The sequence below is a fragment of the Pelophylax lessonae genome (assembly GCF_965119305.1).
Source record: "Pelophylax lessonae genome assembly, chromosome: 6".
Taxonomy (NCBI): Eukaryota; Metazoa; Chordata; class Amphibia; order Anura; family Ranidae; genus Pelophylax; species Pelophylax lessonae.
In genome coordinates this window covers 178,764,094-178,777,425 of record NC_138773.1, presented here as the reverse complement: position 1 = coordinate 178,777,425, position 13,332 = coordinate 178,764,094, and the positions used below count along the sequence as shown (strand labels likewise).

At 46.8% G+C, this 13,332-nt stretch overlaps 1 protein-coding gene across 2 annotated transcripts in view; it reads left to right on the top strand.

Annotated features, from left to right (window-relative positions):
- Nucleotides 1-13,332, top strand: part of SF3B1 (splicing factor 3b subunit 1) — a 124,126-nt gene that overhangs the window by 97,751 nt on the left and 13,043 nt on the right. For both annotated transcript variants that reach the window (XM_082260850.1, XM_082260851.1), the window contains 5 exons: nucleotides 322-504; nucleotides 595-706; nucleotides 786-906; nucleotides 7,267-7,398; nucleotides 8,377-8,649. In XM_082260850.1, coding sequence (XP_082116976.1) covers nucleotides 322-504; nucleotides 595-706; nucleotides 786-906; nucleotides 7,267-7,398; nucleotides 8,377-8,649 — 821 coding nt within the window. The remainder of the gene's footprint in view (nucleotides 1-321; nucleotides 505-594; nucleotides 707-785; nucleotides 907-7,266; nucleotides 7,399-8,376; nucleotides 8,650-13,332) is intronic.

Below are 13,332 nucleotides of genomic sequence, written 5' to 3'. Positions count from 1 at the left end.
CCCGATGAAGTAGGTTGAACTTGGGTTGCAAATGTGTGAAGAATGAATTGCAGACCTTGGAAAGCATGTGGTGCCTGGCAAAAAACAGGAATATTTATAAAACTTAATGCAGGAAAAGTACACACACACACACACACACACACACACACACACACACACACGGCTGCATCCACTTTATTTGTATTTTGTGCTTATTTTGGCAAAGTGTGTGATAAAGTGCTTGTACGCCTGTGTCCGTGCCGTGATGGTATTTGTGACTATATTAGGCTATTTGAGGCTATAATGTGCAAGTCCTGTAACGCTTAACTTTTTCTTCTTTAGGATTCAGTTATGTTGAATGGTTTTGGTACAGTTGTCAATGCCCTTGGAAAAAGAGTGAAACCATACCTTCCACAGATCTGTGGTACTGTTTTGTGGCGTTTAAACAACAAATCTGCTAAAGTGAGACAACAGGCTGCTGATTTAATATCTCGCACTGCGGTTGTCATGAAAACATGTCAAGAGGTAACAAACTTTCTTCCTTTTTAATAGATTTACACCTACTTAAATTTGATGTTTTATTTTCTAACTCTCAAAATTTATGCTGATTTTTAGGAAAAACTAATGGGACATTTGGGTGTTGTGTTGTATGAATATCTTGGAGAGGAGTATCCTGAAGTATTGGGAAGCATTTTAGGGGCTCTGAAGGCAATAGTCAATGTTATTGGTAAATATAATATTTTTATTATCTCAAATGTTTCTTTATTTGCCAGAATCTATAGTTTTAATTGTGTGTCTTTTACTAGGTATGCATAAAATGACTCCTCCTATCAAGGATTTGTTACCAAGGCTTACACCTATTTTGAAAAATAGGCACGAGAAAGTACAGGAGAACTGCATTGACTTGGTTGGACGTATAGCCGATAGGTAATTTTTACTTATTTTTTTTCTTTTCAAATTGTTTGTCTCTCTCTTTTCAAATCGTGTATTTGTATACTCATGTGATGTGCAAGTCAGTTGTCAAAAATGTTCTCATTCATTGAGGGAGGAAGTCTTTAATCTTTTGTGTTTCACTGCTTTTACATCGCTGCTGGAGCAAGATGTCCCTAACACTGAGCCACAGGTGTCAAGCTGGCAGCCCTCCAGCTGTTGCGGAACTACAAGTCCCATGAGGCATTGCAAGCATGACTCCCGAAGGCAAAGGCATGATGGGACTTGTAGTTCTGCAACAGCTGGAGGGCCACCAGTTTGACAAAAACGGCTCCAGGGCTGTTTTCAGCATACCTAATGATGGTTCTTGTGTTTGCAGACTTAACGTTTTGCCAGCTTCTCAGTCATTTGCATCCTCATTTGCTCATTGCAGTTGGGTGTGGCCTGTTGCTAAGTCCTTTCAGTTGAGCTCTGAAAATTGCACTCCTGCACCTTCCCCTACAGATTCTGATTTGCTACAGGTTCTAAGCCATCAAGCCACAGTATAACTGATTAGAAGTCCAGATGTTGACCTACACCAAGAGTACTGAATTAAAATTCATGGGGGTCCAGTTAGTAAAATCTTTTTCCAGCATGGGCCTGAATCACATATTCATGCTATTGCTCAGGTCCTTCACATAATAGCACCCTATTCTCCTAGGCATTCCCATCTCTGCAGCTGGGGAATGTAGGTTAAATTGCACATGTTCCTAACCTGCAGCGGAACCAGAGCCAAACCACATGTTCCCTCCCCCCCACCCCAATTAATGTCCCCGGGAACCCACAATTACAGTACTCGGCTCCTTGCTGTCCTGGGGCACCCCCCATACCCTCAGCACCTACATAACTGTTAGCTCACTCTCCTACATTATCCCCCCCCCCCACACACACACACACACACTAATGTCCTCAGTCCGCCTTTTACATTTCCCCTACCTCACATAGATGGGAGGTTTGAAGGCACAGCAGGTCTGAATGAAGTTCAGGATCTGGAAGCTGGTGATTGATTGGTTGCTAGGATGCAGGGCAGTCCAAGCAATCACCTGCTTGTTTACCTCGGGCTGCTCCCGCTCTCCCTCCAGAACTGTCCTACCTCCCACTGTCGGCTCTGCGAAGATGACAGCGGTGGCAGCTGAGAGAAGAATAGGCTCCTAAATGGCACGAGCACACCGGTCTGGGTGGGACAGTGATTGGTTCTGAATCTGGACTGCAGTCTGCCATTTAGTGATGTCTGACCTAGAAAAGTCAGCATGGTGCCTCCACCAGTGCACTTTCCAGTGTTCGGTCCTTTAACCTTTTCACAACCTCGCTGTAGCCGTCATTCGCACATTTCCGGGAGTGCGCTTTTTTACGTCCTCCCGTGATTACGCTTCTTGTGCATCCCCTGCTGCGTGCATAGGCAGGGACCTGTGATCTATGTGTTTTTGGGACACAGCTGATCGCAGATTGGGGTAAAAAGCTAATCACAGCGGCTCTTTACCATGTGACCACTGTGGCTGATCAGTGTAAAGGATTTGCCGGCTATCGGCATTCCTCTCCTCACACTGACAGTGTGTGGGGAGAGAAGAGCCAGTATGCGGCAATCCACACGGGACATGGACACTGATGATCAGTGCCCACCAGTGCTGCCTCATCAGTGAAGGAGAAACATTTATACGTTACAAAATTTTACAACAAACGAAGAAAAGACTTTTTCTCTTTTGTTTATTGACGGATACATCTCCTGATATTCTTAACCATTGAGTAATACTGCCCCCTACAGGAGTAGGACACTAGCCAAAAAAAGTCTGGCTACACCTATGGGCAGTCCTAGGGGATATACTCCCGCTTTCTGCTATAGCCACTCGTTCCTTGCTGGGATCTCTGGTCCTGGCACATTTTTTCTTTAGATATAATTTTTTTTTTTTTTTCCTGTAAGATCTACAATCAACTGCCGTACTGGGCGACGGGCTAGATAATCTAGATCCAGTGGTCACCCCAGTCTGGCCAGCGAGTGCGCGCAGACCTCAGCTCCGCGCTAGGTCAGCCGCGACATAGCCCCACTGGATGGGGACTGGCCTGTGAGTTAAACGCCTCGCGAGGTCGCTAATGACTGGGTCTCGGCCCGAGTCGCAGAGTTTCTCCTGGCAGACAGCCCCCCATTTTGATGGAGGGGTTCTGTGTGGATGGGTGCCCACCCTGTTCCTGGTATGGTGAGTAGCTGTGTCCCCCCCCCCCCCCCTCCCTTGGAGGGTTTTAGGATGGACATGGGCGCCTCCTTGGGATGGTCAGACCCCTGGGTTCCCTTCCTTCTTGTCTGGCACCCCCCTTTAATCTGTCCCCCATCCTTCCCCCTTCACTTATGCTGGGGCTGTTTGAGTGGTCTGGTCCACCTCCTGGGGTGGGGGCAGGGTGCTATACTGGCAGGGGGGTGTTTACCTAGTGGGGCCTCCTGCCAGGGCCCCCCAACCTGCCTGAGTCCCTAGAAGCCTCGTGCGGCCAACATTTTGTTGTAGCCTGTGTGTTTTTATTCACGGTGGCCACGTTTGTGTAGTCCGGTGGCCATTTTGCGGTGGTTTGCCATTGAAAATGGCGGCGGCCATGACATTGGAGCCCTGTGGGCGGCGATTTCGGCAGTGGGAGCCCCTCCTCATCCCCTGGCGCTGACTCCTGGATTCTTTTACTTCCTGATCGTCACGCCTGCAGTGCAGATTATTCTGGTGGCTGCAGGTGCTTTTTTTTCTGCTGGGTGGTGAGTCTGGTAGGGTTCTCTCCCTCTCTGCTGAGGATCATTTGGTGCTCTGTGCCTTGCAATTGGATGGTGATGCCAGCGCGATGGGGGTGTCCCTTGCAGTGTTTTACGCCTGTTTTGTGGGGTTCCCCTGGTGACTCATGGAGTCTTTAGAGCACATCTCCCCACCTGCTCCCCTCTCTGAGGCTGCATGGCCCTTCTGGTCCCAACCATCCCATCGATGCACTGACGGCGGTCCTGGAGTCCTTGGTGTCCCAGGTGGAGGTAGCTTTTGGGCGTCAGGCTAGCAAAAAGCGTCGGCTGCCGCGGACATGGGTCACCCTGCTGGGTCTGCAACTACGCGCTGGGATCCTCTGATTCAGTGCGAATGATTTCTCCACGTCTGCAACCACGCACTAAAAGGCACTGGTGGAAGCAATGATTATATCTATGCGTGAAACCTTGAAGATGGGAGGACGCAGCGGTGACGGAGGCGCAGGTTCCCTTTGGCACTCACAAGCCATCCAGAGCAGCAAAGGTGTTTCCTTTCTCTGCCTATTTTGACAGAATTGTCGCTAAAGAGTGGGGACGACCAAAGCGTCCCCTTGGAGTCCCTAAACGGTTTACTAGGTGTTACCCCTGTGAGGAGTCTCTTATTAAGAAGTGGATTGTTCCACCTGTGGAGGACCCTCCGGTTTCCAGATTAAACAAGGCAACCATGATTACTGTTGAAGAGTTCCCTGCCTTTAAGAATCCGGCTGACAGGAAGGCGGAGGCTGTGACCTGCAATATGTACACTCTGGCTGGTTCGGCACTGAGGCCTGTGTTCACCATTGTCCTGGTGTTGCAAACACTGACCAAGTGGGCTAAGCTTTTATGCCGTGACCTGGCTCCCCTTGCCTTTGCTGGACTGGCGGACCAGCTCTTCCAGGGGCTGCAGTTTATCTTTGATGCCTCTTTGGATGCAGCTCCCCTAGTTGTGCTGCTCCTTCAGTGTCTCTTTTGGCTTAAATGCTGGTCTGCGTTGCAGACTTCTAAAAAGGCCTTGACTGATCTTCCCTTTCAAGGAGATTGCCTGTTTGGGGCTACCATAGATGACCTCATAGAAGGTCTTGCAGGGGGGAAAAGTACCTTTCTTCTGCAGGCCACTAAGGGCAAGGAACCTCGTCGTAGACGTTGGCCTTCCTTCCCAGCTCATAAGGCCTTTTTTTCTTCCCTCAAGGTTGACTGACAAGGGCTCGAAGCCTTTCAGGGCCGCCTCTGGAGGATCCAAACGAACCTGGGCTGGCAAGCCGAGAGCGGGCTTCTCCAGACCCGCGGACAAGGCTCTTTTAGCATGAAGAAGTGCCCTTACCCGTATTAGGGGTAAGGGGGACCTCTTCGCTGGTTTCCAGACCCGTGGACTTCCCTGGTACAAGACTAGTGGGTTTGGCTACAAGATCGAGTTTCTCTTTTGTCCCCCGGCAAGGTTCTTTCCTTCAATTTCCAACTGTCCCTGGACCGCTTACAGGATCTTTTTGGGGCAGTACAAGACTTGTTCCTTCAAGGGGTGATTTGTCCCTGTTCCGACTTCGGAATGTTTTCAGGCTTTTTACTCAAACCTGTTTACAGTTCCCTGGAAGGAAGGCAAAGTGCGTCCAATCCTGGACCTCAAGGCACTGAACTGCTTTGTGCGGGTGCAGTAGTTCAGAATAGAGTCCATTTTCATGGTGATCACTTTGAGAATCTTCGGGAGATTCCCCAGCTTATGCTGTCCCAGAAAGTGACCTTTTTTGGTGGCTATCACCTTTGCCTGCAGGGTGTCGGAACTGGTGATGTTATCCTGTCGTTCACCTTACTTGGTGATTCACAGAGATAAGGTGGTTCTTCGCCCCTGTCCGTTACTTCTTCCAAAGGTTGTCTGAGTTTGATTTGAATGAAGACATTGTGTTGCCTTCCCTGTGTACCAGGCCTAAACATCGTAAGAAAATTACCTTGCATGCCTTGGGTGTGGTCTGGGCAATTGGGTTGTACCTGGCAGCTACTTAGTCTTTCAGGAAGTCGGACTCGCTATTTGTGCTCATGGATGGGCCTCGTAAGGTTTGTCCGCTTCCTCTCTGACCATTTCCAGATGGATCAGACACAGTGATTCAAGCCTATTCCATCAAGGGGCAGGTTCCTTCTTTCCCTGTTAAGGCACTTGGAGCCTCCTGGGCCTTCCATCTTCCAGCGTCAGTGACGCAGGTTTGCAAGGCAGCCACCTGGTGGTCGTTGGTGCACACTTTCACAAAGTTCTAAAGGGAATTGTTTTGGCATGTTCGAATGCTGCTTTTGGCCACAAGGTTTTGCAGGTTGCGGTTGAGAGGACCTGATCCTCTTTGAGGGTGTATTTTATTTATTTTTTTTTTTTCAGGTGGGCTCCAGTTGTTTTGGTGGAGTTCCTTTTGCCTGGCTGGCTACTGTTTAGCCTTGGGAATTTTTTGCTGTTCCCACCCCTTATGTTTAACACTGCTTTGGGACGTCCCAATGGTTAAGAATATCAGGAGCTGTGTCCACCGATGAATGAAAGCGAAAATGGGATTTTTGACTTACCGTAAAATCCATTTCTCTGATGTTCATTGATGGACACAGTACCCACCCCTCTGTGGAGTTTTATTCTTCTGACTGCTTGTAACAAAACTGAGTGCCTATAGCAGAGAGAGGGAGTTTATCCTCTGGAACTGCCCATAGGCGTAGCAAGACTTTTTTTTTTTTTTTTTTTTTTTCCCCTAGTGTCCTACTCCTCTAGGGGGCAGTGAAACCCAATGGTTAAGAATATCAGGCGCTGTGTCAGTCAGTGAACATCAGAGAAATGGATTTTACAGTGTCAAAAATCCAATTATTTTTTTTTTCTCCCCCAAAATGTTTTTTTGTTTAGCAAAAAATAAACTCGGTGGTGATTAAATACCACCAAAAGAAACCTATCTGTCTCTGAAAAATGATTAAAATTTTGTTTTGGTACATTGTTGACCACACAATTGTCACTCAATGTGCGACAGCTCTGAAAGATGAAAATTGGCCTGGGAAAAGGAGGAGGTTGAAAGTGGTTAAACCTCCTTTTAGACTGCAAAACCTTTTCCATTGCACCCACATTTCCAACTCTTTGGAACATTTAAAATACCATGACAATTTCTTTGCTCCTCCCAAGTGTCTATAGGCCTGGTTCCCATTTTGTGGAAGATTTTGTTCAAAAGTGGGCCATACCCAACGAGGACCCGTATGGAGGTACAGGTTATTGAGCTGCAAGAAGTCAATGAACTACATTGCGCTTATCAGCACGCAGGTAGTTCATTGAGAACTACAAGCCGTCTGCCATGAAGGCAGATGGGACTTGTAGTTTATTCAGTCACACATCTCTGTGAATGAAAGATGCAGCTGTGAACTGTAGAAAGCATGTGGAATGGAGTGGAATTGTAGCTGGATTTGCAAGGAAATTCCCTCCACCTAACCAAATCTTTGCAAAAGGTATAGTAGTAAAGTAGATACAGTATACCAGATGGGACATGTTGTTTGTTTTTGTGTTTTATCCTTTCTTAATTAAAATACATGCTTAAAATGATTTTTGTGTTTTTTCTTTTTTTTTTTTTTAGGGGAGCAGAATATGTTTCAGCAAGAGAGTGGATGAGAATTTGTTTTGAACTTTTAGAACTGCTGAAGGCTCATAAAAAAGCAATCAGGAGAGCCACTGTGAACACGTTTGGCTACATTGCTAAAGCTATTGGGTAATGTTTTCTGATTTATATATAAGGTTTAACATATTACAGGGTGTGTGTGTGTGTATATGTATGTTTGTGTGTGTGTGTGTGTGTGTGTATATATGTGTGTGTGTGTGTGTGTATGTGTATATATATATATATATATATATATATAACACCATAGATGTGTGTATTCACGAGCAGTGTGCTGTACTATATTTGCATGAGTGAATGTTTAACTGTTTATGTGAAACAAGTCCTGGGACTTCTCAATTGCTCTAGAAATTAAGGCAAATAAACCTATTCTTGTGCACATTGTTGATGAAACTTGTTAGGTAGTTTAACTTTGGGGAAGCATATTTCTGCTGTTTGATACCATTAACTAGTTGTACAAGGCAACTGGATAAATATTTGAAATGGCATATCAAATTTCTAGCAGTATTGTGTCAAGTACATCGGACATGTCTGTCACAGCTGCTGTGTGGTTCATAACTGCTTTGAAAGAAGACTACATAAATTGTTGATTCTCTGCAGATTGATTGCCTAAGTTTTCAGTAGCATGTTATTTGAAGCAGAGTTTGTCATTTGTTTTAAAGCAGAACTAAACCAATTAATTTAGCAGTATTCCAAAACCATTACGTTAAACACATACTGTGAATATTTGCTGTCACAATGAGCTTGAGCTCTCAACCAAAACAGTCAAGCCATCAAGGCTGGTATCATAATGGATCACATATGCAGCCCCATGGCAACTGCAGCTTAGTGGCTAGGTTTAGATTCTTTTTAAGTGTACTCTTTGCTGCTTAGAAGTGAAACCTCAGAGCAATGCACACAGAGAAGCTAAACGAATGAGATGCATTTTGGTTGCTTTAACCAGTTGGTCACTAGAATTGTATGATGAACCTAAAATGTACTCTAAAATGGCACATTTGGTATGGATGTAGCACAGTCCATAAATGTAAATTTTTGTATACTTATGGCATTTGTGTATCTTTTCTTTTTTAGACCTCATGATGTGCTTGCTACACTGCTTAATAACCTAAAAGTGCAAGAAAGGCAAAACAGAGTGTGTACCACTGTTGCAATCGCTATTGTTGCAGAAACATGTTCACCTTTTACAGTTCTACCAGCGCTAATGAATGAATATAGAGTCCCAGAGCTTAATGTTCAGAATGGTGTATTAAAATCCTTGTCATTCCTTTTCGAATATATTGGAGAGATGGGAAAGGACTATATCTATGCAGTGACACCTCTGCTCGAAGATGCTTTGATGGATAGGTAATCCTTTTTTTTTTTTGTTCTAAGCAAATTTGTATGCATCACTTTTTTTTTTTTTTTATTTATGAATATCATTGCTTGGTGTATTATTCCTGGAACTTACACCTCCATCTGCAAGGTTTACCACATTATGTTGTTTTTAAAGGCGTTGTAAAGGCAGAAGTTTTTTTTTTAACTTAATGCAAAAAGATAAAAAGCTTTCTGTGTGTAGCAGCCTCACTCAGCCCCCCTAATACTTACCTGAGCCCCATCTCCAGCGATGTCCACGAGTACCTCAGCCATCTGGGACTCTCCCTCCTGATTGGCTGTGACACAGCTGCAGAGTTATTTACTCCTGAGGTTGTCTAACAAAATCAGTTAGCCAATCAGGAAAGAGGGGGCGGGGCCAAACTGCAGCTCCGTGTCAAGCTGCTTGCTGTGGGGGGCACTCGGTGGGAGGGAGGGCGGGCCAGGAGCAGCAGCGAGGGACCCGAGAAGATGAGGAACCAACTGCACAGAGGACATGAGTATAATATGTTAGTTTTTTTTTTTAACTATTAATGCTGTGTAAAGTGACCACTAATGCTTTGCACATGCTGGTATTACGTACAGCAAGATGGCCTTTCCACCAATAGCAAATGGTGGACCAAGAAAAAAATGTGCGGAGGTTTGCAGCTTCTAAATCCAGTAGCCTACCTTGTATTCCCTAGTTCTTAAAGTGGGCATTCCACATTCAGTAATTCAAGTTAAACAAACCATTATGGAGTTGTTCATTTTTCAAAAGAACAAGGTTGGTAAAATAACTACACATTTTTGAGTCCCAGGATCTACCAATATTTGTACCAGTACATCACTGGTGTACCAGTACATCCCAGGTTTGAAATGGTTATACCAGGATGATGCCAGCAGCTGCAGGCATCATCCCAATATCTTCTTGTTTAGTCAGCGATGCTCTTTTTTTGTAAAAGCAACCCAGCAGCTAATTGGCCATCTGGATAGATTTTACAAGGTGGCACAAGGGGTTCTCCTCTCGTGCTCTCCTGTCCTGCAGGCTCACTATAGAGCTGACTGAGGACTGGAACAACCATGATCATTTCCATGGTCTACTAAATTCAAAGTAACAACTATTTTGTAATTTCCGGTTTCGCCAGGCTCGAAACAAGTTATTACTGGTTTGAAATCTTGGTTTGATCAGATACTTTTAGGGCAGAGGGGAGATCATGAGTCTAATGGACCACAGGTCTCTTGGTAAAGAGTACCTGTCACTGCCAATGCTATCACAAGGGATGTTTTTCATCCCCTGTGATGGTAATAAAGTTGATTTAAAAAAATACAGGGTTAAAGAAATTAAAATAAAAAAAAAAATCTTTTGTTCATTGACGTACACAGCTCCTTATCTTGACTACGTGGGTTATTCTGCCCCCTACAGGAGTAGGATACTAGGCAGGAAACAACTTGACTACGCCTATAGGGCAGTCCAAGGGGGTATACTCCCACTCTCTGCTATAGGTACTCTTGAGTTTTTTTTTTTTCTGCCTAGTCGGAAGTAAGGACTTAGTTCTTTGTTGGTATCTCTGGTCCTGGCAATTTTTTTTTTTTTTTTTTTTTCCCTCTTAAATTGTTTCCTCTTTATTATTTTGTTCCTGTTGAGACTCTACAATCAATTGCCGGGCTAGGCGACGGACTGGATAATCTAGATCCAGAGTGTTCCCCCAGTCTGGCCAGCGAGCTTGTGCAGACCGCAGTTCCGGGCTAGGCCGGCCGCGACATAGCCCCACTGGACAGGGGCTGGCCTGCGAGTTAAACGTCTCGCGAGGGTGCAAACGACCTGGCTTCGGCCAGAGTCGCAGCATTCCTTCTGGCCGACAGCACCAAATTACGATGGAGCGGTGATCTGTCCAGAGTGGTGCCCACCCTGTTCCTGGTGTGGTAAGTAGCTTTCCTCCCTCTTCCCCTGGAGGGTTTTGAGGTGGACGTGGGCCCCTCCCTGGGATGTTTGGACCCCCGGATTCCCTTCCTTCCCAGACAGCGCCCCCCCACCCTTTCTCGGGGGAGGGGGGGGGTCTTCTGCAGGCCTTTTTATGTCTGTTTTGGGTGTTGAGCTGGCGATAGGGGTGGGTGGGGAGCGCGTCCCTGGCGACCGGACGATTGAACTTTAGAAGGGGGCCTAGCGGGGGCGCCTGCCAGGGCCACCCTTCCTGCTGGGATGATCATTTTTGAGCTCCTGGGGTCCCCCCGGGGAGCCACGTGGAGCCGCCATTTTCTTGTAGCTTTTTATGATATAGATGGACTCGTTTTTTTTGAAGCCGGATGGGCAGTGATTCGGCAGTTGGGAGCCCCTCCTCAAGCCTATACTGCTGATCTCTGGATTATTTTCTTCCGGATTGCCGCATGGTGTGCAGTTAGTTCAGTGCTATAAGTGCCTGATCGGTGGTGGTGAGTTTTTGTGGGGTTCTCTCTCCCTCTCTCTGCTATAGCAGTGGTAGTGCTGTGCCTTGTGGTGCCACCAGCGCAGTGGGGTGTCCCTTGCTGTGTGATGCACTTTTTTTTTTGTGTGGGTTCCCCTCTACATTAATGGAGTCCCTGGAGCAATATTTAACCCCCTGATCTCCTCTCGGAGGCTGCTGGGCTCTCTGGGTTCCAACAACTGACTGCACTGATGGCGGTCCTCGGTGTCCAAGGTAGATTTGGTCCTGGGGAAAACGGGCTAGCAAAAAGCGTCCCCTGCCTTCAACTACTTCATCTGGTTCATCAAAGCCTGAATCTGATTCAACCGCTGCGGAAGCGAGTTATCCTTCTGGGTCTGCCTCCGCTCCCCCTGCGTGCTCAGATAGTGTGGATGATTCCTCTAGCCGCACATGAAAAGGCGCTAGTGAATGCGTGAATTGTATCAGTGCGGAAAACGTTTAAAGATGAAGGATGCGACTAACCCAGCATCTGAGGCATGGGTCACCTTTGGCACCCACAGGTCCTCCTCCAAGGCAGCTGTTCCCCCCCCCCCCTTTCTTGCTTTCTTTGACAATATTGTCACAAAACAGTTTGGGGGTGCCCAAAACGCACTTTCTCTCTCGTTTGACGGACACAGCTCCTCATCATCTTGACTACGTGGGTTATGCTGCCCCCTACAGGAGTAGGACACTAGACAGGAAAGAACTTGACTACTATGCCTATGGGGCAGTCCCAGGGGGTATACTCCCACTCTCTGCTATAGGTTTTTCTCTGCCTAGTCACAAGTAAGGACCTAGTTTCTTGCTGGGATCTCTGGTCCTGACAATTTTTTTTTTCTTACTTTTTAAATGGAATTATTTGTCTCTTTATTATTTTGTTCCTGTTGAGCCTGTCCGAGTGGGGGGTGTCCTCGGCACAGTTTGTGCTCAGGGGGACTGGGCTCAGGAAGAGTCCAGGCTACCGATCAATGTACTGGAACTCTGAGCGATCAGGCTTTGTCTAGATCTTTGGACTATTCGTCTTCAGGGGTGTCCGGTACGCATTTAATCGGACAATGCCACGGCCTTGGCTTATGTCAATCACCAGGGGGGGGGGGCACAAGAAGTGCCCTGGTGGCTCAGGAAGCAGCTGGTATTCTGAGGTGGGCAGAATTTTTCGTTCCAGCCCTCTCTATTCTGCACATTCCAGCAGTGGAAATTTGACAAGTAGATTATCTCAGTCGACAGGCGTTGGACCAGGGGTAATGGTCACTTCATCTGGAGTTGTTTCATCAGTTGTCTCCAGTGGGGTACTCCTTGAAGTGGATCTGCTGGCCTCTCGTCTCAACAGGAAAGTACAGAGGTTTGTGGCACGATCTCGGGATCCTCTAGCTGAAGCCACAGACGTCTTAGTGGCTCCTTGGAGTTAGTATCGTCTGATTTACGCTTTTCCTCCTCTCAAACTTCTGCCAAGACTCCTGCGCAGGATCGAGGCAGAAGGGAATTCCAGTCATTCTAGTGGCTCCAGATTGGCCTCGCCGGTCTTGGTACACCAATCTAGTACGGCTGGTCGCCGATGCTCCTTGGAGACTTTCTCTCAGGGAAGATCTTCTGTCCCAAGGGCCAATCTTCCATCCTGCTTTACAGTCGCTGGCTTTAATGGCTTGGCTTACAGTCGCTGGCTTTAATGGCTTGGCTGTTGAAAGCCAGGTGCTGAAGGATAGGGGGTTGTCTGAATTGGTGATTCCTACGCTCCCAAAGGCTAGAAATTCTAACTCTTGGAAGATTTACCATTGCACTTGGAAGACGTACATTGTGTGGTGTGAGTCTCTTGGGGTTCACCCTCGCTTCTTTTTCGGTGGCTCGGATCTTGGCTTTCCTGCATCGGCAGGTTGAGCAGCACCTGGCCTTAAGTACCGTCAAGGGCCAGGTTTCGGCCCTGGCAGTTTCTTTCAACGTCCATTTGCCACACATTTCTTGGTGCGTACCTTTATCCAGGGAGTTCGACACTTGGCTCCTCCAGTGCAGTCTCCATTGCCGCTGTGGGATCTTAATTTAGTGTTGTCAGTTCTCCAGAAGCCTCCTTTTGAAAGTATTCGGGAGGTTCCCCTGCTTGTGTTGTCACGGAATATGGCCTTTTTGGTGGCTATTACTTCTGCGCGCAGGGTGTCAGAGCTGGTGGCGCTGTCTTGTCGTTCATCTTAACTGGTGGTTCACAGGGGTAAGGTGGCTCTTCGTCTGTGTCATTTACAGTCATTAGTTACTTCCAAAGGTTGTC